The 27691-nt window shown below is 42.4% G+C and overlaps 1 protein-coding gene across 2 annotated transcripts in view; it reads right to left on the bottom strand.

Moving 5' to 3' along the window:
* Positions 1-27691, bottom strand: part of LOC120901367 (phospholipid phosphatase 2-like) — a 50222-nt gene that overhangs the window by 1630 nt on the left and 20901 nt on the right. For both annotated transcript variants that reach the window (XM_040309239.1, XM_040309238.1), the window contains exons 2-4: positions 10030-10184; positions 5318-5476; positions 5156-5226 (exon numbers count right to left, since the gene is read on the bottom strand). In XM_040309239.1, the coding sequence (XP_040165173.1) occupies positions 5156-5226; positions 5318-5476; positions 10030-10184 (385 nt within the window). The remainder of the gene's footprint in view (positions 1-5155; positions 5227-5317; positions 5477-10029; positions 10185-27691) is intronic.

Raw genomic sequence — 27691 nt, 5'->3', positions numbered from 1 at the left:
CTTTAAGCTGCAGAGATGAAATGCAAATAAAGATGTTGGTTGCCAACAGGTAACAGTGTACAGTGTAAAGAATTGGGAACAATTAGGGATTGTTTTGGACGCTGCTATAATTCCTTCAAACGATTCACAATCTACTTTGTAAAATTGGGTTTTGGGTGCATTAACTCAGAGTTAATTTGTTAGAATGGAGAGTTACAGGGTTTTCCAAGAGTTCTCATATCTGGGGGAAAATTTATTGACTGTTTCTTACGTCAAATGAACTTAATGTAATGGGAATTGATTCTATAGCAACCTTATTTGACAAATCCAATATGAATTTTCAAGGAGCCTGTCCAAAAAAGGTGCCATATAGTCCAATTTCCAACATATGAAGTTCACTTCCAATAGGAAAGAGTCAAGGAAGTGTACCACAACTATGAGAATCCCTGGAAAACCCTGTAATTCATTCTTCAAGTGTCGGACTTATCGACTACGAATCTGGATGGGTCCGGATCAGTCCACATCAGTCCGGCTGCTTCCTCGTTCGGACTCGTGTGTACTAATCCGGACCCATTCGGACCCATCCGAACTAGAGATGTAAGATATGATCCGGATTCGTTGAAATGATCCGGAGCTGTGAAGTGAGCGACATGCATCAGATTTGAAAGATCTAGATCATCGCTTCTCTTAGAGAAACAGAGGCGAATGATCGAATGCTCCAAATGAGCAGTGAGCAGTTATCATTTTTAGTTTTTAAAACATCTGGATCATTCGCTTCTCTGAGCTTCTCTATAAAATTTTAAACCTTGACTCTTTTGCGCTAATCGTGTGGATGCAGCATTAGCGATTGTATTGTCCATCCGACAATGATGATGAAAATTGGTTGGTTCTCTCATTCGTTCGCTCGTTAACACGTACTACATGTCTTCGCCTCATGCTTCGCCTTAGCCAGCCTCTGAAGGATGAACAGCAGTGGATACAGAATTTGCACTATTTATTAATTTATTCCCGTAATTTTTTGGGTTCGCCTCACGATTTATTCATCGTTTCTTATATATTGTTGTATCGTTTATTCCTAATTTTGGTATCGTCTTAGTGGACATCAATACAATTCAATAAAAAAAGAAGAAAAACCTCCAATAATTAGCATTAACTGACAGGTTCAGCAGAGAACGAACGATTGAATGATTGATCCAGATCACCACCCTTTATGAATGAACCGCAACTGAGACGATCTTCAAAATGATCCATTTTTAACATCTCTAATCCGGACTAATTCGGATTTATCGATCACTACTATCGACGGACGGACCATCGGTTTGCTTTCAAATCACACGCTAGAAAAAAATTCGGCGCCGGGACTGAATAGAAAAATGGTTCGAAAATTTCAAAATTTGTGAGATTGGTTTTCTACTAGTGGAGTTACTGAGTGGAATCAAAACTCTTTGATTCAACTGATTCACTTAGAAGATTTAACTCACTGACTCATTCTGACCTATAATGCACATCACTAGTTTTGGTCGTCCATGTAGAACGAAAATTTTTTAGCAATTTTAAGCGATTGGAAGCTCAATCCATTCATGTATCAAACCTTCTAACTCACATATGTGAGGTCCTACCGTCTCAACCTATCGGTTTTATCGATCATCCATTTATCCGTCGTTATCCCTAAAAATTTGAAGATAAGGCTTCATATATGCGCCACTACAAGGAACGCTTTGACCGCGAAAGATCAGCCGGACCTCCCGTTGTGTACCAGAGGCGGTCCTTTCTCAAACGAAACACTGGCAACTCAAACTCAGTTTGGGCAAAATTTCACGCACTTTTAAGGTCAAAAGACATTATTCATCACTAGGCAGGCATTGCGTTACAACATCTGTGAGGCATATAATGAATGCTCTTCTCGTTCGCAAGTTAGTGAAATATGAGTGCCCACACAAACACTTGCCTCCCTGCTTTCGTGAGAAAGGAACATTCCCTCGCAATAGTGTGACAATGACCGATGGACGAATACGAGAAGCACTTGCGCACCCAAAAGTGACGCCCTCTGTCCGTTACGGTGTAAGTCCACACACACGCGTATTTCGCGCGTATGTAGGCCCGTTTCCGCAATGCGCTTTGTGAGTTGTGAGCGTTATTAAAAGATTACGATTAAATCGTGCAGTTGTGTCGTTTGGCTGTTGTTTCTACGATTTTTTATACAGCTAGGTACCATATATAAATCGTTATCGTCGGGGGAGGAAGGTTGAATTGAAATAAACTATTTCCGTGCACTTAACACTCAATGACAAGCTTTTGTAGCTGCAAGGGGGGATTGAGCGCTTCGTTGTCGTGTTGGCGGACGGATGGCTCTATTAAAGCTTATGACCGATTTAACCCATTCCCCTTTTTTTTACAGATTATATCCAGAGGACCCCACACTTGCTCATGTTATCGTGTTCGGAGGGGACGGGAGCGCAAAGAATGATCATAAACAGACAGACACATCAATGAAGGGATTGTTGGCCGGACCGGAAACAGTGCTACTACGTCAGGTCCTCCCGAAAACTCGATGGCATGCAGACGGTGAAGGCAAACCTACCATGAATGCATTTTAAGTTTATTGTTTTTATATGTCGCTAGTATGCAATTCGATGGCGATCATAAATTAAACCCTCCCCCCTTTGGCAGTGTTAAAGTGGTGTGCGCGGCTTTGTGTTGAAGTCTGTAACTTCTGTAAGCCGCTTATAAAAGCCAGTCAGCCGGACAAGTCTGGGTATAAGCTTCCGAGGAATCATCTTTTAAGAGGCTTGTAGTGGGAATAATGGGCATTCTCTTTATAGAATTTTTCTACAGGCTTTATAATAATAGCACAAAAATGAATTTAAATTGACATTTTGAAGCCTTTCCACCCATATTGGTGCCAGGTTTACGAACTGCCAAAGCAGCTTAAGAATAATCGTCTGCCTCGCTTTGCAAACTGAATCGAATGATCGCACAACCCGCGATCATCGATACCTCTCTCCGTTCGGGTGGACAAGAATTAATTTTATCGCTGCTCTAAAATCCAGTGACAACATAAATTTTGATGCAAATTGCCAGATTCCGACATAGCACACGATGATAACATTCATTCCGCGACGAAAGCCATCAACCCATGTAATAATCATCAATTACACAGTGCGAAGAAAGGGAGTTTGTGCGACACCAGCGCAACACACTTCTCAAAGCTTCACCGTTTATTATCCTGTTACGCATGCCGTACCCCACACTATTTACGCATCGTGTCTCGCCCAAGAAGAAGGCTTGTTGTGGAGAAGGCGCCCGCCGTATTAAACATTCCTTTTGTAAATCATTCACTAAACCGGAACTGTTCGGTGGGTTTGCTGCTGCGCTGCTTCAACCACCCCGCGCAGATGGTGTCTAATCCTACGAGAAGCAAGGCTCCCGGGGTACCGGGGATCGTCATGTCTGAATGTCGGGCTTCAGACAATCAAACAACGTCTGCACACACATCGGTTGAGGAATTTCGCGGACATCTTCACTTGAAGTGTACAAACACGATGCGAGCGAGACCAATTTTGCATACACAACACACGACAGTGATAGATGGCGGTTTATTGTTGATTTTGGATTGATTGTTTTGTTGTACCGGCAAGATGATGTTAAAACAAAGCCGAGAGATCCGTGTTTACAAAAATGGAGAAAAAAATCTATCTGTGGAATGTTAATCACTGAATAATTTAGCGTGTCAATATTGTCCAGAAAGGCATCGTTTGTGGCAAAAAATTGTGGTGAGCTCAGTGTCCAAATCGGTTCCGAAATTAGTTCTAAACCTATGTGACAACCTAAGCGAGCAAGTAGCAAAAGACGCACAAATTATGACACCTTTCGAGGCAAATGTATGTATAGTCTAATTTCAAACAATGACTATTTGCTGCAAACAATATCACCCCTTCGAAAATCGAACTCAAACGCTCATTTTTGGGTCGATTTTATTTGCTTTTCCTTGTGTAACTAGAACACCAGTGTTTCAGTGTGTTAGATGCAAAGTTTACGAAATAGCTCTCTAATGTAATGTACCAATTAAATTGAGTGCTCTGTCTTTGTTCAATCAACCTTTGTTCAATGTACAACCAATATTCTCCTATTCATCATCTTAATCTTGCCGTAACCAGCGCATTGTGATCATGCCGATCTAATAAAATGCTATTAGACTTATTTATACTAAGTATGTAAGTAAGTAAATTGAGTAAATGTAGGCTTAAAGGAGTAGTCCGTAGTTTATCAAAGCCTTCGATCGGACAACCCGTCCAGCCCATCTTGTAATAATTTAACCTAAATTCGGGCCAGAAACCTTCAAGGTTCGCACTAGATGTCATTCAATGGCATTAATGCGGAAAAGTAGTGTAGTAGTTGCTCATAATTTAAACTCTGATATCTGCTTCACAAATATTCAACTCTTGCGCTAAGCCTTTTTGACTCATTTAACAGCAAAGAGTAACTGAAAACCCCATTTCCGTCGGTTTTATTTTTAACTTATTAGACCTATATTTTAAAAATGTTGTTACTTCCCAATGAAAGGAAATCTGTTATGTTTTTCAAACGATTTTTCGTAAATTTTTAAACGCCTCCTGGGACTACACAACTAAAAACTGTCGAAAAATGTAAATTTCTGTCGAATTTAAAAAGGAAGCTTAAAAAAGCTAATAAACCCCCCGAAAGCTCCTCTCAGTAAATTGATTCCTTGGATTCCCTAATTTTTGTTCTCTTTTAATAAGTTTGCCGACCCCTGCTTTTTATCAACCGACTGTGCTTTCAGTGCAGAGATCAAGCATTAAATATTAGTACTCGAGATTAGTTCGCCCGAGATGCCTAATTCATCAGAATATGTCATCTATGTGATTGAGGTTGTACAAACATTTGCTCGCGAGCAACCGCAAATCAAGATCCACCGCAGGGCGTACCTCAGTCAGAGATGGAGATCATAGCGTAACATGATCGGTGTTTGTAAAACAAACACACATTGTATGTTGTGCAAACATAGCAAAGCGTAAGGAGACGTTACAGCTGTAGGTGGTTAGAGCCAAAAATTACAACGCTTGTAATTAATCTTGAAATGTGTAGCTCGCTGCAGCTTAAGCTTGTTGAGATAGTGCTGTTAGTGTAGTGTAGTGTAGAAAGAGGTATTACTTACTCAGTGCCCTTGCACTCCACGTCCGGCTGACAGGTGCTCAGGAAGTGGGGTCGCAGTTCGCCGAGGAAAATCTGTAAAATAGCCGAAATACACAGAAAAATACTTCCTTAATTCCAGCAAAATTCCTATGAAAGATAACGAACGGAACGAAAAGCAACCCACCTTAATGGTACCGATGATGACTAGCATGGTGATAAGTCCGCGGCCGTACTTCTTCGACCAGTACCAGGCCTCCCGCCAGGAACCGCCCGCCCGGGACTCGGTTTCGGTTTTGCTCATGCTGATCGAGGGCGTGTAGAGCAGCGCTTCCGTCAGCCATATCTGCAAAGGTAGGCAATAGCAAACGTGAGAAAATCCCTTTGAAAAATAGCTCACTGATAGCGGTGATAGCACAGAAAAAGAAAATAAACAAACACACTAATAGCAAGACCTCAATCAATGGGTCTCGCGGTGCAAAAAAATAACAGGCGCTCAAGAGATCCAAGATCCGGCTATTGGTAAATTATAGCTGATTAATAGCCGCACTCTGTAGATAGTGCAGAGTCAAGGTTTTTCCGGTGCAAAAGCTGCATTCGAGGTGCATTCGAGGTGCATTTATCAACTCTGAGTCTGAGTGTGTGTGTCTTTCGTACCCTACGGTAAATATTCCAGCGCGTGTGTGTGCCTCACTTGAAGAATTATTACAAGTGACTGCTCTGGCTCCAAAGAGTATATCTTCAGCCAAGACGCGCCCAAGATGAGGGGTTGAATGAAGTTTGCGCTGCTGTCTCACTGCTGTTGACATTGTTGAAGGGCATGGCACTACACTGATTGCTGCTTTTATCAATAGAAACTGGGTGTGCGTGTGGAGGTTTGATAAAGGCAATTGTGGCTAGGGGTGCTTTATCAGATCTTATCGGACGGTGGTCCGAATCTAGTTCTACTAAAGCCCCGTACCCGCATTAGATGGGCCCCAACAAGGGGAAGTCCAAATGGACAAGAAGATGTTTTGCGACGCTGCAATGGCGATATATATTGGAATTGAATGATCGAACAAGTGGCTCAAAGAATTCAGGTTAATTAAAGGAATATGACATTTAAAATTGCAAATTATGAATCGTACATCAAATTCAGACAGTGCATAAAGGTATATTAAGCATTTTGCAACTAACATCGCCAAGAATTGAACTCAGAGTTGAATCAACAGATTAAAGATATCAAATGATGGTTGTGAGGTCCACCTTTAATAACCAACAAGTTCAGTATAAATTATCATTTTTACTTCAAGCATGCACCAATCTGCAGAAGAATACAATAAAGGGTGCGTTCAAAATATCGACCAAACAAAAAACCTAAAAATGAATAAACAAAAACTGCAGTTTCCATTCTCTCTCCCTCTAGCTACAACAGGGAATAGTGCCCTACGAGCGGAGACATAAAGATAAAGCCATTTAGAGAAACAACGCACCATTAAGCTTGAATGATTAGAGTTGAATAATTTTGAAGCTCGATCGACGTGCCTCCATTACATCTCCGAGTTATAAATTTGATGTAATTTAATCCCTCACTCGCTCTATGCGTTTGGGTAAGCATTCGAATCCCAAAAAGCTTGCCCAAACTTACATCAAATCAAGACATCCAATCAATTTCACACCCAAACCCCCTAATGGTATGCAAGGGGGGAACTAATGTCCTCCAGTCCTCCAGCAACAGGAGACAATGAAGAGAGCGAGAGAGAGATAGGCACGAAGAATACACATCGATAGATTCGAACCAGTAACCAATAAACTATCGTCCGATAATGTGTGGCGTGTCTCGCTGGGTGTGCTGCACTTTGTCGTAGGGTTTATAGAGATAGAGCCGAGACTCATAAAACATTAAAGTTGATTCAATTTTACCACCCAACGTGTAATTGTGCTTGCTTGCTTGCTTGCTCGTGTCACACTGCTCATTCCATCACGCGTACGAGCGTACGATAAGCGATGTGGGGAGGAAAAGCGAGAAATTTACGACCCAAACTGTTTTAATTCGACGACAAAGGCGATAATCTATCCGACAGGTCCGTGTCATGATCGCCTGGCCGGTCGTGCGTTTCGTGGCTTTAATTAATTCATCTTCTTCGGTAATTTCTCACCTCTCGGCTATCGATCACGGGCACGCGGTGAAACGGGATTGGTGTCCCTTTGGACCCGTTAAATGCGGTCTCCTCTAAATCGATCGCTTACGATCTTAATCTCGCCTTCCGGGGGTGCTGTTTGAAGGGGAGCCATCATCATCTTGCGAGGGGTTTAATTTAATGGCTGCACGAAATTCATTTTATTGCACACAACGTCCCATCATATAAACGCCCTTCGATTCGCGGGCAGATCGGCCACGGTGGGAGGAAGTGGGAGCAAATTGGAAGTTAAATTCTTCGATCGCGATCGTGCTAAAGATCGCCCATCCCTTGGGGGACCGATGGGGATGGGAAGAGGTCAAAATATTTAAATTTCCACCTTCCACCGGGGTGGTTATGGTAGAAGCGCAAACACACAGAACCTGAGCGTGCTTGATTTATGTGATCGTCACCGCCGTATCCAACGGCCACGATGACGACGACAACGACGGCGGAACCGCGCCAGAACCACTCGTGTTTATAGAAAACGTGTTTTAACGACGAGTTTGGCTTTCTTCTCCATTCCCTATTGCGGGGCTGTGAAGCTGCGGCCCACACATCCTTCCGAAGGTGTGTTTGATTAGTGGTGCGCGCGCAAAGGCCCTGGCACTGGTATGCTAATAGCTGCCGCAGATAAACGACAGCCCAATGATGATGATCGGTGATCGTGTACGGTGGAGATCGTATCGGGAAAGCGAAAGAAGCCTTCCGTGTACGCTGGGCACGCGGTCGAACGAAAGCGCTTACACGAATGTTTATGCCCAGTCGGTGTGTCCTCCCTCCGGTGTGTCCAGTGGCGTTTGGTGGGCTGGTACATCATGTTCTACCGGGCAGGTCTCCCTGAGGTCTGACGGCTGGTCCGGTCGTTTGTGCGTTTCGAAAAGTTGTTCACATTTGCATCGTCTCGCGACGGGTGGTTTTGTTTTGGTGCCTACATTGTTTGGCAAGACTAGTACATAGAGAGAGAGCGGCAGAGAGAGAGGCAGAGAGACAGGAACCCGTGTCCAACTTTGATAACAATACGGCGGATTAGCGGAACGATGTGGTTTACCGACGCGCTCGATGCGTTTTTAATTATGCTCAACGTGTTGAACACGAAATGTCAAGCCACAATGGATTGATATATACCGTGTGTGGAAGGCAAGAAGAGCGAAAGAATGATTACATTAATAATTCATAATCCCAATCCCACATTAACAGCGGCGAATGGGAGGAGGTAGCACCCAAATGGGGGCAATCTGGTCTGTGAAATAGGAACCGTGTGTGAGGAGATATGATTTTTTTTCGCTACAAGGTCACAATCTATTCAACCCTCCCGAAACCCACCAGTCTCGGGAGCAGGAAAACATGTGTCAATATGAAGTCGTTTGTCTGGAATCATAAATTTAATCTTTTGATTTGTGGCGCTGGGAAATGTTTGCCACCATGTGTGCTACACCGCACGTCTGAAATTGGACGTAAAATAAATGAATATGCGGATTTGTATTCCGCTTGCCGTCGTTGTTGTTATGATTCCTTGTAAGGAATAGAGAGCATCTACTGATTGGAGCTCAACAGGAGATCTTTGGATCATCGTGGTTGTAGTTCTTGTTTAGAGCTAGTTGAGTTAATTATTAGTAGAATATTTGGAAGAACTCGTGTGTAGTATGGAATCAGGTTCCAGCAGTAAACTGCATGCTAATCCTCCAGAAAATAGGCTAACATTTGGCACATTAGATCCTGACAAATAATTACTTCTACTCAATAACTATTTCAACCAGCGTCGGATCTAACGGCAGGCGAACTAACCGCCTGGGGCCCCGTAGATCGGTAGCCTATAGTACGATTTACGGCGGGCTTCTGCACGTCTTACCGCCTAGGGCCCCCGGTACCCTAAGCGGGCCACTAATTTCAATAGAACCAAGGGCTTACTGAACTTTTTGGAAGATCACATATCTTAAAGGAAGTCCTAAAGACCCGAAGTGAAACAGAGCGTTCGGTCCACCATGAGTACGTTCTCCAATGATCTACTCAGTTTGAAGCACACAAAACGCTATCAAAAACATCAAAATAGGAAGAATATACTTTTAAATGGCTCTTGCAGACATCTCCTAGTCACAAGTAAAATTGATGTTACACGTCATACAATAGTACTCTGTAGAGATTGGAGATGTCAGCAATCAATTTCATTTGTTTTTCCAACGATTGATTATATGTTTACGTGATCCTTCCACTTTTTACTATCTTCCAAGCGATTGATAGATCCTATCAATTGGCACATGGCTGGTCGCTATCAAATTGTCGATCCAGTTCAGTTGTTACATCTCATTTTTCGGAACACCACTCTCAACTATTTAATCTCTCAAGATCTTCTCGCAATGAATATTTTGGTGAGGTTTTGGAATGATCAAGTGCATCTTCAAGTGTTTCTAACCAGCCCCAGAAAAAGGCCAGACATAGGTTACAACAACTTGAAAAGTTCCGATATTTGATTATACGTTTTATAGTTTCATTGTCTAACTCCCACCTTATCACACAATGGACTGCACTGCGATTAGTGCGTATATCTTACGCACGCTATGTGACGTATTTTACCACACATGTGAACCAGTAAGCTACGGTGGTATCGGGGCAAAAGCGTTTACCTAAAAGCAAATAATCAGCATTGTTCACACCCCTAGTAATCTGTACACCTTCTAAATCGGGCGGAATGTTAAATCCAACTTATCGTGCTGGAGGGAAGGGGAAAAAAGCAACTTACCAGCAGCATGGGCACAAGCCCGCTCAACAATATGGTGACGGTCGTTATCGTATCGCCCTTATACTCGTGCTGGATCGATTGATCGTTGCAGTAGAAGCCACGTTTTACCACTTGCGGCAACAGGCCCAGCTCGGTCAGTATCAGAAAGCAGGCGACTACAAACACGGCGGGAGAAAAGAGAGCGAGAGAACGAAACGTTATGATTAGTTTAATAATAATTGGGGGTTTTCCGTGCTTGTTGTTATGTGTGCACATGATGACTGTGTCATAAAATCATTTGGAAAACAGGGTGCCAGCGGTGTACATGATCTCATACTCTAAACAAAAATCACCCCCAAAAACGACCGACTTGCGCCGAAGGAAACATTCTTATGCTATAGGGTGGGCAGGCAAGATTGTTCGCTCGTGTATTCTACGAGGCAATAAGTAATTGTTTATTTAACATTACTATTGTGCAAGTGATCCGGCTAATGCAGGTCGGTAGCCCTGCACCGTGTAGGGTGTAGAGAGAGAGGTTAAAACAGTGTGCCGCCACGCCACAGGGCGACCAGCAATAAATGTTCACTACACAAATGTTTGCAGGCTTTATGAATCGGGCAGCTTCCACACATAGCAAGGGGGTACACTTCCAACTGGTAGCTACTTGGAAGATGTACGACGACCATTTGCTTCCACACCCAGTGTAGTGGTGTGCCTCTTCTTTCGAAGACCGACGCATATATGCAAGAGTAGTGCTGGAGCAGCAGCTGCTACTGTGGCGTAGCATTGGCCGGGTAGTCGTCACAGTGCATTGAGCAAATGGCTCCACCGAGGAGGGGAGGAGGACGTTTGAAATCGATTTTTCATTGTATGATTTATTCGTCACACAAACGGAACGGATGTTACAAACGAACGTTTCCCAAGTGCAACCGAACGGGGTGCCCAAGCAAGCAAGCGAGCAAACGATTCAATGCACGGCACGATCGTGCAGTAACCATGAATGTAGATTAGAGCCAAGAACTCTTTTGCTTGTGTGAATTTTATTAGCGTACATCAAAAACTCAATACCCCCGATAGGGCGCACCATACCATTTAAGGCGTCATCGAACGGGGAGGAAAACACAACAACTGTACTAGAAATGACGCCGATCTCATCAAAAACCTCTCTACTTGTAATGCGTTGGGCGAACCCATCTTTAAGGGCGATACAAATATGGCGCCTTTCGGAGTAACTTTAAGGAAATTCCACAGCAGGAAAGCATAAAAATCAACTACTAGTTGCGGGATGTGCTTGTGACGCCACCGTTCTTTTATGGCTTTTATTTTTAGGATTTAAATTTCCCCTTTTTTACGATGTGATTAATAGCAAAGCCCAAATTCAGCTTGATCGTTGAATTTTAAGCAGTATGGTGATTAGGATTTAGCTCCTAAAATCAATTAAACGCAAGCAACGCATCGATTGATTACTGCCGCCATATAAAGGTATTTTGGGGTATGATTCATTCCCGAATATGACACTTTTTTCTGGGGTCACACACACGTACATCTTTTTTTAACGGCGAGGCAATGACCTCGAACCTCCTCCAAGCAACTATAGCAATAGAACCATCCGTGAACGTCCTTATCAACAGCACAGCAACAGTTTTGACTGTGGCGTCCTAATTGATAAAGCGTACCAAAAACCAAGCGATTCTTGAGCGTCACGAAGAAATGGAAAGAAATATGCCCACCCAAACGATGGGAATGGAAATAGGTATTGAAGATCTTGTTCGAAACGAATTGAGTTGAAAGTGTCCGATGCAAGTTTCCCTTGCCGGGAATACTTTACGGACGTCCTCCTGCTGCTAACCACGATAAGCCGATAATAAATGGTCAACTCTAAGTGAAGTTGTTGGCCGATAAAACTAGCCCAGAAACGAGCCCGTTCAAAGCACTCAAAGGTAATTATGCTTTTTTCAGATGATGAATGCATACATACACGGTACCGAGAGATTAAAAATATTCATCCCATACGCTACGAGAGTGCTAATATTAAACCAGTATGACAACTCCACCCAGCAGCAGAGCATCCAGCAGCAGCAGAGGTAATTCACCCCAGCTGCGTCTGCTCAGAGGATGAGGCCAAGTGTGAATCCACAGCAATGCTTGGACACTGTTGCGCCCCCCATCGTAGCTGCCCCGTTACGCTTTGGTGCAATATGCAAAATGTGTAATTTTCTTCTCAATCGCCATGAACCCCGGCGGTGACCGGTTTTATAACTGGAACAGCACACACACCTGGCCTTTGGCGCGCAAAACGGAACGAGGAACAACTGGGAAAAGTGGCATGGTAAATCCGTAACAGCCAGCGCACAAGAGGGCCTATAATAGATGCTTCCCTTTTTTTCCTCGATGTCCTCCATCCTGTCCCGTCAACCCAGCTGTGGTCTTTTCTGTCGCACTAGAAGTGACATTGAAAACGTGTTACGTTCGGCCAAGGTTGGCATTATCTATTGCAACACGTTTTCGTAACCAGGCCGGGTGAAGCCATCGCCGTTCCTGGTGTGCTTGATAGAACGAGTAGAACCGATTCTAGAACACTGCTAGATGGTTACGGCTTTTGTGTCAGATTTTACACCTTTACGGCGAAGCATCACAGAGAGAAAGGAAGAAAGGTGTGCTGTGGTACTATTAAATAACTGTTATGTGGTTTGCTTTAACGCTTCATAAGAATTATACCATATCGTTTAGCTTACATTACTGCACGTGTAATAATCGATGTACATTGTAGAAGATTGTATTCAAAATGCCTGTTGGACATTTAAATTAAATGATTAAGAGATTATTTTAATATTCATTGCCCCAAAGAGTATTCGTCATGTGCTTAGAAGTTTTAGCACAACTAAATTAAATGATTGAAACATTATCTATAATTGAATTTAAAAGAAACCAAATGGATAAATGGAAGTTTTTTCTAATGATTATACATTTTGCACAAAGAGGCAATAAATTTTGTCGTCTAATTTGAAACGAGCAGGGGTTTGTAACGAACAGCAGCTTCCCGAACAATAGGTCACCACAAGGCATCCTAAGCGGGAAATATTCTGAACAGGATTTGGAAATTCCAATTATTCGTCTTGGTCAAGAAATGTCTCGTTCAAACAGATTTACTGCAATTCTCGTCTGTAAAACCACTTCTTCCATGCGTCTGATGGTGCCAGACAACTAACGTCTGATGGTTTTATTCAATAACTAACTTACATTATTTGCTTCTCAAGTAACTGAGCTGGCTTCTATACAGGGTTTTCCAAGTCAGTTTAGAATGTAAACAATGTTATTCACCGCATGTAAAATGTTATTCCAAATAGATCTGATGTTTCATATCCATCGTAATAATTTTTAATTTCTACAGCATGATTTTCAACACGTCTCAAGCTGGATTGAGTTTAACATTTCTTTGTTATGTGTTGAAAATCATGAGTTGACACTGAAATTTCATTTTGTAACAAATAAACCGTTTGACAGCTACTGAAAAACTTCTTGGATGCGGTGAATACAATGTTTACATTTGAAACTGACTTGGAAAACCCTGTAATCTTGAACAGTTACAGGGTTTTTCAAGTCACTTTCGAATGTGGGCATAATTATTCACGATCTCCAAGTCGTTTTTCAAAAGATGTCAAATGGGGTATTTGCTCCACAGTAAAATTTTAGTTTTTACACATGATTTTCAACCCATCACAAAGAACTGTCAAACTCAATCGAGCTTGATACGGTAAGGGTTAGTATCGAACCCGTCCTGTTTTGTTCCGTACAAATAAAAAATGTAATACAGGATTTTTTCAATATTTTTAGCTTTTTTAATACCTAATAAATACACCTCAACACATTTGTTTTGGCCATATTTTGTTATGATGGACACTTCAGGAATACAATTTTAGTACTTTATAATAAGAAATAATCTTAATGGTACGTAAAAAAATAACCTATTAACTATCAAAAGCAATGATATCATTCCATCCCCTCAAAAATATGTAAATGGAAGTGTAAATTGCATTGTAAATCATAAACCAACACACCGATACATTCCATTAAGATAGTAAAGTGAAGAAATACACGACAGACACCATCACGACCCAAGGCCCAAGGTAGCAGAAAAAGGTTCAACATCGAGAACGTTTTATTATCTTAATTGATACATTCCGGAACACCTTCTCGCTTGACATCGCGCCGGTCAGTGTGGTTAAATTATGCACATCGTCAGCCACCTTAACATGAGTAGAAAGACAAAAAAGAAACCGCCGACCGACAAAGTTGGTTAGCGATATCGTAATTAATTAACCGTCCGGTTTGGAGCGACGAAAAAGGGAAGCAATCAAGATGCAGCAATATTCAAAAGTGAAGTAAAGAAGAGAAGAAGAAAAAAACGATACACCACAAACACAAGTCACTCGTCCAAAAGGACAAATTGGCGATTATCGTTTTGTCGCGAACGATGCGAACCGATGGCTTCATTATCACACACACACACCACACACACATTTATGGATTGTTTGCCGGCCGGTTATCGGCCGGTGTATGTAAGAATTTATGATCATCGTGTGAAATATGTCGCTTCCCGAGGTGTGAGGAGCGGTAGCCAACGAACATTTTCATAAAATTAGCCAAAGCTCCCATTGGACACAGAGAGAGAATTGATGAATCTAATTTTTAGCTTTTTTTGCACTGAGATTGCAAGAATTTGCTGATGATAATTAACGACTGTTACTCGATATACTGGAATCAATCGTAGATATCTCTTCCGGAATGAGAGTGCAATGAAGTAGAACCAGTCACAACATGTGAGACGAAAAATATTCGATCGTAAAAAAGGATTTATCACCCAAATAAAATCACACCGTCGACAGTTGGGAACAAGAATCATCTTAAATTTCCTAGTTTCCGCGAAACTGGTTGCAGGATGACCTCAGGAGAGTATTATGTTCGCGTTGCCTCACACAGGGAAGCAGTCGAAATGACGCCCGCACCCCGAGTGATACAATACGTAAACATTCCTTTTCACCCCCTACACCGTTCCGTAGTACTATTTCATTCAGAAGAATTTTTATGCTGTCTTTAAGAATGTTAATGCTGCTGGCGGTGAAAAATGTGTTACACAAACCATAGTGCGTTTTCGTGCCTCACACAGCAGGCAGCAAACTCTGACTAATACTACCCGGGGAAGCGACTGATGGATAGAGTGTCGGAGTAGAGAATCGTCGTTTTTTTACGCTTTTGTGTGATCGGCTACCGTTTCGTAACACCAACCCAATTTATGCCGGCAATCTATATGGCTATCAAACTATCCGTTGGCAGTTATGGTGAATCGTGTTTAAAATCGTTCGTAAAAAAGGCCAATTTGAATAAAAAAAAACATCCCCTCTACTCGTAAGTAAGTGTCACATAAATTCACCCTCCGCGAAAGAAGGAAGCGAAACACAACTTCCCATTGTCTGCGCGAGCTTCGATGTTAGCAAGTGCGATCGCACCGGCACCCCACCAACTGCTTCTCTACTAATCCGGCTTGACTTTTCCACCCTCTCCCTCCCCTGCATGAATGACTCGTTTATCACGTCCCAAAAGCAGCTCATCATTTATTTGGCGTGTCTTTAGGTCTTCTCTCCCAGTTTCTTCCACTGCTTGCCCGGTGGTGGTTTGTTGACCTGGTGCGCTGAATGTTGCGAACTGCATACGAATGTTCGGAATTAGAAGCAGATGACGGCGGATGGCGGCAAAGGCTGGCGATTATGGTATTTTTTTTGTTGAATTCGAAAAGAACGGCCGTAAAGGCCGTATTGCTTAGATTATGGTACTTAATGATGACTGATTTATGCGCCGCTGTTACGACGCACGATCACATCGTGCACGGGCGCACATATTACGGATGTTGCAAAACTGTCAATGATGTGTGTGTGTGTGTGTGTGTGTGTGTGTGTGTGTGTGTGTGTATGTGTGTGTGTGTGTGTGATTTTTTTACGCTCAAAATGTTTTGACAGGACCGGATTGAATTGAAATGTTATGAGATAAGGTTTTTTGAACATTAAACCATGGGTAACATGAGACAGAGAGAGAGAGAGAGAGAGAGAGAGAGAGAGAGAGAGAGCAATATTTGAATTTTAAGTATATTTAAGTATGAGGAAAGTTTTGTACGATATAGGTTAATAATTATTGGCTATAATGTAATTTAAATGATTCTGGGTCGATAAGATGATAAAGCATTAACAGTTCTTGTCATAAGTAAATAATTTATAAAAAAAATAATTGAATTTGTTTGATACAAGATGTCTCACTTCATTGCATCTGCATTGTCCGATAAATTCTATAAAACAATTTTATTCGTGTTACGGGCATCTAAAGTTGTTTTAAGACATTTTCAATCATATCATATTATGGTGAAGACACGATGTATTTAATGTATTTCTCTTAAATCTATCAAGTCGTCTTAAAATAGATAAAAAAATTAAAATATAGTCACATGCTTTACCATGTTAATCAAAAATTGGATAATGTACAAAAAGCATTCAACAATAGAGTGAAAACCTCCAAACATAAATTGTACAATCTAGCATAGGTTAAGGCAACATAATCCTACCAGGCAGTAAAGCGTACACATTAGCAGAAAATAACAAAGTGCTACTGAAGCATGCAAATATACATGTATGCAGACAGATGTCATAAATTGGAATAAATCGCTCAAACAACCAAAGTTCAGGGCGCTCTCTTTAAATACGACTCGCCGACAAGAACAAGCTGCCAAACAGTCCATTAAACCGTTCAACATTTAGTGGAATGTCTGGCAATATTCATCTAGGAACACTTTAGAGCAAGAACCAAACAAAAAACACCCTCCTCAACAAATACCCAGAATTCCTTATGGAACATCAAAACGATGAATCTATGGAGCACTCTGACCAAATGGCCTGCGGTAAATACTACCCCAGACAGACAAGACAAGGTTGCTGCGAGTCAATTTTCACTTTTTGGCAGCTATCTATGACGCCACCAAAACATTGTTATGGCATTTCGCTTTGCTTTCCATAAATAAGCACCACGGAACGACGACTGAGCGCTCCCTCTTGCCGGACTAGGATTGATTTATGCAGCGATTTTGATGTTTTCCCTTTCCGTTTTGTTTGGCGCGCGAGTTATTTTTTTGCGCACTCTCAATAATCGTTTTTTTAAACGCATAATAATGCACGTCTGCTCCTCGATTGCTTTCTTCGCCTTAAATGATACTGTCAACATGGCTCTTTCACACAGACACTGGCTGTCAGGAAAGAACACACACGGCGCGCGAAACGCGCCTTTCTGCACAAACGGGCGCACTGTTTTATCTTTAAGTCGCGCAGTTTTTTTTTTTTTGGTTTCTTGCTACTGCTTACCATTTGACGGAGGAGACACATCGCAAGTAGTGAGGGCAGGTTCTGGTTTGTGTATTTGCGGAAATAATTTACGATTATCGTTCATCGGTTCATAAACAGCTTCGCAGCATCCGTCCGTACCCGAGAGTGGATCGGTATGAAAACGAGAATGAACGAGCGTAAGTGAAGTCTTCTGTATCCGCCCCGTAAATTGCACCCGTTTGTACGGAAGAAGCATCAGGTTTTGCTAGTGTGATCAAGCGTAAAGGTTGATTCACTCGAAAGGGCGCCCTGAAGAAGGTGCCATTTGATTTGAGAGCAATAAGCAATGCGCTGGGGAATTCACACTCAAGGTGATTTTGTCAGCTGGGCAAGATATGTGGGGAAATCTTTCTTTTGAATCATCTGAAATGCAAACCACAGGAGTCATTAGGATTCCGATGGTTTGTACGTTCCATTATGCAACCTAGAAGTGACTCATGCATGTGTTATTTGTTTATGGGAAATCATTGAGTCTGAGTCACCTTGAAGGCATGGGTTTGTTATCTGAATTAATTCCGAAAATATAGCCAAACAAGGAATACTCTGTTATCCAGAGTGATTCTCTCGAAATTCCCTCGAATTCTGTCCATTTCGTGTTTAACTGCGAACTTTAGTACTCTAGAATAGAGATAGAACTAAAACTAATATAAATGTTGTACGTATGCGTAAGTAAACCGCAGACAGAACCGAAAAATGCATTTGCCTGTGGAATTGCAATTTCAATTAAACCAAACGGATAACAGATTAAACTCGAAGCTCATGGAGTACGATCACGTCGTAAATTATTTCACCGTATGCAACACACACACCACCCATCAAATAAATCATAATTGTTAATGGACGTGCAGAACGTGTTCGCAAAGCAATCCTTTACCCGTCTTAATGCTAATGAGAGTGCGAATGATCTCAACAAAACAACAAAAAAGGAAGAGAAATTCGCAACTCGATCTTGGAACGCATTTTATTTTGTTTATTTTTGTGAGTTTTGAAAAATCGAAGCCATTAATCGATTAATTAGCTTCACTTGTGTGTTGTCGCACAACTTATTGCAGTCGCTGGCCGGTTTGATCAAGACAGAAACGGCTACGGCGAGAGGCTGACTAGTTTGTTAACAAGAGCTGAGTGTTGCTGCAAGCAAGCGCAAGATACCATTTCCCGGTTAATGGACTACCTGTTGAGTTGGAGCGACATGCCGAGCCGGATGACGGTAGTGTAGTGGTGGGTAACCTTGATATTGCCCCGCAGGTGGACGGGATTTTATTTTTAGGGAAATTGAGTCGAACCGTACAGGCGCAGCACACCCTTGGAGGCCAATGTCGGGAAATGTCCCAGGGCGTCAATTGCTCGACGGTGGGTCCGCGGCGTCATCTAGCCGCCCTAGGAGGTGAGTTCGTATGATGGTCGTGTGAAGGTTGGTGATATTTTGCTTGCTGTAATCGATCGTGTGATTGAAGAAAATGAGTTTTTTTTTTTTTAATTAAAATACCAACAATATAGCTAGTATTTTAGGGTTGGGATATCCACATACAAGCCATTGTCGTTCATTAGTCGTTCAGTTACTAACATTTTGTTTACAAATAGTTTTGTTTGCAGGCGACGAATCGACTTGAATAATCGACTCTAGTTCGAGTTTTGCAGCAAAAAACAGGAATAATATTTTATAATTAACTACATATGCAAATGTGTATCTAAAATTCATAAAAAATGCAGAAAGTTAAATCCACGCCTTACACAGGTCAGAAATTCTTATTTAAGGCAAAACATCTCTATAAAACGGTTTAGCGAACAGCGTTTCGTGCCAATCTGCATGTCAGATCCATTTCGACAAATTTGCAAATTAGTCATAACTTTTCGTCAATGGTTAATTTATTCATAATTCCCAAACACTCATTTTATGGATATTCGATTTTTGCTTCATTTTTTATGTTCCTTTTTTATCCTTTGCTTTTGGAGGCTTAACGGCTCGGTCAGCAAAAAAATCCCGAACAAGGAGATAGGACGGATTTGCGTTGCAGTTTTCTAAACGTTTACCATCATTCGTGCCTCTTATGCAGACAACCAAACTTGAATGGGAATTATTAATTGGTTTGTTAGGTTCCCCCCAACTTATAATCCGGCGATAAAATTAAGATCTTTAAAATGCGCCACTCGATTATGGTATGTTCAAACCAGAAAATCTCGCTAGTGATCGTATTCGTACTCTTGGTTATGTTAGGCAAGAGAATGAACGTTTATCCTCTTCCCCGGGTATACTTTAAATATGAAACGAATTTTTCATTTACAATTGCTACGATTTGCTTTCTTATGATCGTTGCCGCGCACAATTAAAGGGACCCTTACGCGGAAGCAAACATTTATCGGACAAATGTCGGCGAATCAGTGTAATCAACAGTTTCCAATCACCATCCGAGCTCAAAATAACGCGTCATCTCGCGCTGAGCGTACAATTTATGAGTGCCATAAAAATATGTCACTCATTTGCGAATATCCACATACGCACCCGCAGAGTTAAACGCGTCCGCCGAAAGGAACACGAACATCGCATCGACCCAAAGGAACTTTCGCAACGGCAAAAAAAAAACACACACGGCTATTTCATGGCTATTAGGTACCAGAGCAGTTTGCCAGTCTAGCCTATAATTTTGCGCTGGCCTACCGGCACCTTTGTTCGATCGTTTCTTTGATCGCGTACTGGTTGTGTGTGATCCTTTCCGATGGCGCACGAAAGCAAAACACCGTAGGAGGGCATCAGAAGGAAGTAATATCGGTACACAAACTTATTATTGTCGCCCCGTCTTAGGTCGTGAGAAATTTTGATTGCATACATTTTTAATACCCCGCGGGCAGGGCTAGGCTGACGACTGGCAGAGCACGGTGCGGTTATTTTGCGATGGTTTGGTGGTGGTAAAAGAAAACTTTGTATAATAGCTTAGGCTTTGGGCAGGAAATTGATCCATTGTAAAACGAAGGTGCCGGATGATTGGTGCACTCATTGGGGTGTGTGTGTGAACGTGCGCGCGCGCGCATTTATTGGGCGGAAAAGGTGTAATCTTGGCAGATTATCATGTTGATCGTGATTTATAGCGATAGCGATCATTAAACTTTTCCCCCACGGCATCTTGAGACAGGATGTTAAATGGTACGGATATGACGTCCCGCGAAGAGAGGATGTTGTATTTTATGAGATGTTTTTTTCTGTTGAAAACATCTTCTTCGGGGAGTGGACCGACGTCCATAAAATGTAGTTCAATGTAGATTCACAGCGAACAAACATTGTTTCAATTGTAAAGGAATTTGAGCAGCGATCAATTAGCACCAGAATCAACTGAGAGAAGTGTTGTTCTGGCTGACCTATGTTAATTGAAAACTAACATGATTTTTTTTAGAAAGAACCAACCGTCGTGTTTGAAGTACTCCGCTAACACAACATAAACAACTCATTATATCGTGTGGTTGGTTTTTAGCTTAACAAGCTTACATTAATCAGTAAACAGAAAGCGAATAGGCAATACGGACCCGACATGGGAAAAGAAGCGATGAAAAAAAACAAACAAGAGAACAAATCCTTATCTCAAATACTGAAAGCTGTTTGCACACCTTTCTGTAGCTAGTCAAAGTTTATCCCAATTCTTCAGCGCACGGTGAATGTGAGACGCATAATTCAAGCGACTTACATCACATGCTTATCATATTACTACTGTTTATGAAAAAAAGAAAAAGATAATCAGTTCCCTGAAGCATTTTTCTCATACGCGTCGTGAATGAAAAGACGCGGCGCCGTTCTAGAATTACTGGCATTGGATGCTTCAACCCGTAAGGCTTAGCGACGACGACGACCTAAAGGCGCTCGAGATTTGTTCCGCTTAAGATCAAGTTTCGCACCGAGTACTTGTGTTCGTGAACCCCGTCAGAGCTAACCCTTTGATTCAAAGAGTCATGGCGTTAGTCGAAAAAACGGAAGAACCCTCTTTTCACAGACAAAATTACAGGTAACAAAGAATAAAAGGAATTATTACGCATCTCATAAAAACCCATTTGTCTGACTGTTTTGCTGATCATAAATACGAACCGTTTTGAGTGTGTTCTAGGGATGCATGTGTAGAAGGGTGAAAAGAAAGCCTAGAATGATATACAAAGAACGGGATCTTTATGACCCTCGAAGAAAGTCCTTGTATGGAGGGTGAATTTGTTCAAGGCTCTTCTTGAATCGTAATTTATCAACAGATGAAGTGAAATTATTGGGCATCAAGAACAGATCGATTTTCAAGATTGAAACTATCAGGAAGTTGTTCCCAGTGTATCTGTCACACTACATCTTCGTCTTGTTTAATGATCATCCACTGACATCTATCAATAAACCCTCAATCGTCACTTGATTCACCCTACGTTCAAACCGCTCTAACGTAGTTATCAATTTCCCACCAGAAAAGATCAATCATAATTTAAGGAAACGATTTCAAAGATGAACATATTGATTTCAACCGTAGCAGAGGTCGCTATCAGTCAGATTTGTGTACACGGCTTTACCAAAACATAACCGGTTTATCCTGATCCGCCAGATTCAACCGTATGTTGATTTCCAACGAACAAATCTTTATACTCTGATCTACCACATCTCTGCCCTGTCATCGGTGCCGCCGACACGCGCGTGTGGCAACTCGACATAGCCTCAACTCGGCGATTGTAATTTTAGCTGCTGCAGCAACCGACACAGCTGTGGTCGGAATGCCGCAAGGAAAGTATCATCAGACCATACGTGATTCATTCGTGAGCTCGATAAAGATGAAGAGAGAAGACAAAAAAAAACATCTCAGAATCAGGCCCGCTTAACCCCGTTGAAACACGATCTCCTCGCGGTCATGCATAACAGGTAGTAAGGATTTGCAGCGGGAGGAAAAATCCCAACAGCAGAGGAAGTAGTGTTACGAGGTCAGAAATCGTCGCATTACTCACGATCTACTCACGATCGACGTGTTGTAAAGGAGATATCTACATTGGATCATCATCATAGACGGTAGCATAATGGAGGATGTATTCCACCGGGACCAGTTGTCGCTACGTCAAGGCGCGTGAATCACCATTCAGCAGCAGGCAGCGGACAGCAGCAGCAGACATCCATCCCCTTAGTTAGCGACATTACATATGCCGATATGATGGTCATTACATCCCGTGTGCATCGAAGCAGCCGTGAAGTAGCAGCTCAAACAACGCAATCCATTATTCTTACAACTGCAGCTCAAAAAGGAAAGGCCAGAAGGAGTGTGTCTCTTCGTCCAATGTTCCATTCTCACTCACGCTGAGGTGCATGCGAACGTGGATAAAGCAAGGGTTAGGAAGAAGCAAAATAAATCAAACATTTCTATTTGTTTGTACACACAGAACGAAGCGGTACGCGGTGTGTTGCTGCACCGGAACCATTCCCGGTGGTGGTTTCTTGCACCATTTGCACTGGGGGTTTCCGCTAGCACCCTTCCCTTCCTGCGATGCAAATGTGAAGAAGAACAAAAATCTCTCGCTTCTTTGCACGATCTTCGACAAGACAGCCAGCGATGCATGTCACCGGGTGCGCTCGTACGCGTGTTCCGAGATAGCTTCCCTTTGTCGCACCACATAGAGCACGTATAGAGCTAGAGGCCCTCGAGATGCTTCGGAGATGCTCCAACATATCGCGCGCCTAGCGAGCAGTGGATGTTAACCCTTTTCTTAAGTGCATCATCTGCCCATCGGGATGGGAGAGATTGATGTTTATTGTTGTAATATATTAACGAAATGATTTTTGAGATATTAATCTTTCAGCGTAGCGCTGCACTATGTTTGAGATGCTAAGAGGTGTCAGACATAATTTCAATAACCATTGCCGGAGAGGCAAATTTCAATTAAAATGTTGTTTGTTTTCTTGGCTATCCTAGAGCAAAAAACACTCTTAAAACTGATTATGTAAGAACTCTTTTCAGTGAATCATCGACAAGACGTTCAATTAGGTTCTGAGGCAATATTCAACAGCAATACGTCAAGTCAACTTCAATTATCTAAGCAGTTGAAAGCACAGCTACTACATACTTAAACTAATGAGTCAAACCCAAAGCACTTGCCTGATTGGCGCCAGTACTAGTCGTCTATCTTGAGCACACATTACAGCACCAACGCTCTCTGATATAGTGTTATCAGCAGGCATACTTAAACGCTTTATGTTTAAAGAAATTCAAGCAAATTTCTATGATACATAGCCTAGAGCAAAAACTAATATCTGACATTCGAAATGTCAAGAACAATTTTAAAAAAAACAAGGTTTACTTAAACATTTTAATAAGTTTTTAATTGAAAAACAACTGAATTTAATAGCTTGTGCATTTGCAGCTTTAATTAGAATGCATCTAGTAAACAAATCTATTAAATTGGAATCTTTTTAAATAAATTTTACCTAAAATATAAAAGTACCCAGCATTAGCATATACGCAATTGACTCTTCGACAATATCGTTGTGAACCACTGACATTGATCCTAATCAGAACAATGACTTTTGTTCCATTTAGGACCTATGCCTTAACAAGCTAATTAGACCCGCTCGGAATGTCGTCGACAACAATCGATCGAACGAACTGCCTAGGTCCGCTCTTTAATAGGAAAGATACACAAACGCACATTCCAACCCCAGATAGTCCCACCAGATGGCCTCCGCATGTTCACCCGGTTCCTGTGGGGAAGATGTACTTATGTGGATTGTTGCTCCTGTCTTGAAAATGCCACGGCATGCGACTACAAACTCTACTTTGTTCCAGGAATTCCTGCTGCATGTTAGTCGGTAGGCCCAGGGTTCGTCATCGTCGTTGTCTCCCAGGGATCGTTGTGTGATCGCGCGCACGTGGAATGCGTTTCACCTCCAGTGAATGGTGCATCATCAGCCACACTTACTACCCCCGGCTAGCGCGGTAATTACGTGGCAATGTGCATTTTCCTTTCCACTATCCGTCACACACCCAACACACGCTAAACCACCATCCGCGCAATGTGCCTTGATTGATGAATTGTTGACACGTCTGTCATTTGTTTTGGGGTCTGCCTCTTTGCTTTCTTCTATTTTCAGCAACAGTACAGCTGAAGGCTTCTCCCTCCGGATCGGAACTGCACCGGAACCCGGGCCATTGCCTTGGCCGGTGTATGTTTGAATGAAGCCCGCAAAGTAAAACCCATGTTTATGACCTTGCAGCGGCGGCTTAACCCTTTCGCTTCGGGGGTGAGTGCAGGCGCGCCGCCGCCGCCGTCGCCGTTCCAGCCGTTTTCACTTAATGACCGTGTCTCGTGCAGCAGGAAGCCGGGGCCGTGTCTGTGTCGCAATACCATTAGCCGAGACGGAGGCCCAACAGTCGGGCTGAAGCAAATCCGACAGTAAAATCTCCATATCCCCCGCCGCATCGGGATCGGTACAGGAAAAGTGCATTGGTGCTATTTGGCGGCAGGCTGCATTGCCGTCTAAGGAGTTGGTTTGGTACTGTCGCTCGAAAAACGGGAAACTATTGTTTGGCAGTTCCGGTATGGAAATACATGGAAAAGCTTGTCTCGGCTAATCACTTTTTAATGCGTCTCAGAATGGTTAGGGGTTCTATTTTCGACCCAATTGAATTCCATTCCACTTAAATGATGGATCATCTGGCAGGCTCAAACATGGGAACATTGTTATAAAACCGTCTTATCAAGTGCGGTTTGATATGAGCACAAGCACCGATTAGAAAGCGGGGTAAAAGGGGTTTTTTTACGATTAACCATTGGAACAGGGAAAGGCAATCTACGCTTGCGGTTGAAAGCATTCACATGTGGTAATCTGTTCAATGTGATGCCTATACGGTTCCGTGTAAGGGGAAAGGGTTTTATGGCTTACAAGTTGGTGGAGGGCCTTTAAATTGTTCATAAAATTTTCCATGAGCATAAAAGTTAAATTTCGAAAAATAATTATTTTCTGTTTTGGAACATTGGAAGCTATTTACATTCTAATTGATTTGCTGAAATTATGATTTTTTTTCTCCTTCTTCTCGTTGCTGTAACATTCCAGCATTTTGCAGACTGACGAGACTTATTTATACCATCCGATGACCAGTCCTTTCATATGTTGTGTCGTAAGACTCCAAAACTAAGAATTGTGTAATGTCAAGATTCAAAATATTCTTTCATATGCCTTTCAATAATTTCTGCAATGTCTGCAACAACAAAATCTACACAACTTCATTATATGTCCCTCGATCACTAACTAAAAACAAAAAATGTATAACAAAACATGAAAATCATAAAAATAAAAACGAAAAAATGCATTCAAATAGCAAGAAACAAAGCAAGCTAAAATAAACTCTCTACCAGCGACCAAGAATTAGTCATCACCCTTACGGACACAAACACACACAATACAGTCAGTAATCCAAGCTTTCTAACCAATAGCGCACGATGGTGCATAAAACTGCACAGTAATGCAGCCAGACTTGCACCTGGAGCTGCAAATAAAAGGGCACCAGACAATTTTGCTATACCTTCTCTCAGTTTTACATGCATACCGAATCGGTGAAACGAATGATTTCCTCTTTGGTAACATTTCTGTCTCTAAAAGGAAAAACCCCGTACCATAACTCATCTGGCGGCAAAAGGGTCTCGTGCACTCGCACCGCGTTAGGCAATTTTTCTTCCGAAAACAGAAACGGAAAGTATGAAAAATTCTCCCTCCATGCAGTTCCCTGATAGTGGCGTTTTGCAAAAGAAGTCACAGGTCCCTCGTTCCTCGTCGCGCTTAACTCTGCACCGTCGTGACTTGCGCTGGGTGCATAAATTACATTTTCTTGCAGTCCCGCCGAAACGAAACGTCGCGAAGGGTGCACACACACCGCACCGAGATGCTTGTGTGTAGGAATCGGATCTAGGATTCCTCTTCGCTGGTTCATGCAGCAACACAAATCGTGATTACCACCGATTGGTGCAAAACCAGCGCAATACACTCCTCTCTTTGTAGGGGGACTGGCAGGGCTCAGTGAACCGAACAGATAAGCAAAAACACCCATTTGTATCCTCTCTCGCCGTCCGGCCTGGCTGGCTAACTAACTCTGGACAGGCAATTGCACACAAAACGCCAATGACAAACGCATTTGAGACGCATCATTAACGTTCTGAGAGGACCGCGATGAGAGGGGAAAGACGACGAGTAAACAGCGTGCTGCAAGATGCTGTGGGCCGAGATTGAGTTTCTTCACCTCGTGACACACAGTCGTAGCTTCGGTCCGGTTAGAAAAGATGAAAGCGGAAGCGGCACGGAATTGCCAACCGTGCAAAACTTGGTGAGCTTTCCCTTTGCGCGAGATTAATGGCGGTTTGTTTTGCTCACAGTTTTTGTCGTCGGTTTTTGCACCCTTTAGAGAGTGGTCAGGAGAGGCTCGATGTGGGATGAGAGTTTTCCCTTGGCCGAGCGCGATCGGGTGACACGATCCGAGGGAGGTTGTTTAACTTCGCATCGCCAATCCGCGAAACTGCCACTCTCAGGTTACACAGTTGCATCAAAACACACTGCACCACCGCCCCGAACCTTGAGACTCTGTTGTGTTGTTGATATAGCCGCATCCGACTGTCACCCACGGCGATACAGTAACACACAGCTACCGCCCGCGGGACAAGAACATTCGTTTGGCGAGTTCTGAGGAGGGTCGTTTTTGCATTTCGTACGTTCCTTGCCCGGTTCTGTTTGGGCCGTAAAAAAAATGTAAGCTACGTTTGCGTAAGAACTGCAGGGAGGGTCCCCTACCGTAGCAGTGTAAACAAAAGCGATGTAAATGGGTGCGAAAAAAAAACAGCACACAGTGTTCACGCTTTGTTTCATTCAGCTGTAAACCCTTCAATGGTTTGTCTGTGTAGAGCAGTAGTAGAAGAAAAGCCGTTGCCGACGGAAAGTTGCAGATCATTGGCTAAATTTATGCCATCTTTGGGAGATTTGATTGAAAGATGGCAAGTCATCAAAATATCCATATCTTCAATAAAGGATTTTTAATTTAAAAACAGATTGCGCTTTGTCATCGTAAAGACAATAAGTGAAGTTGACTGTCATGGACTGGTATAGGTTTTGTTAGTCAGGTTTGAACCACCAACGGTTTTGTGCCGTTGTCTTGAGTTGAGTTAGCGATCTACAATGCTGGCTAAAATTCAACTCAATTCAACTTCAAACCTTTGTGACTTCCGTTGTTGCTTCATGATCCTTGCAAATCTAATACAACGTATACTGACGATCTCGTCAGGGA

The sequence above is a fragment of the Anopheles arabiensis genome, chromosome 3 (assembly GCF_016920715.1).
Source record: "Anopheles arabiensis isolate DONGOLA chromosome 3, AaraD3, whole genome shotgun sequence".
Taxonomy (NCBI): domain Eukaryota; kingdom Metazoa; phylum Arthropoda; class Insecta; order Diptera; family Culicidae; genus Anopheles; species Anopheles arabiensis.
Note: the sequence above shows the minus strand (reverse complement) of the source record. Positions and strands in the feature narration are given on the sequence as shown.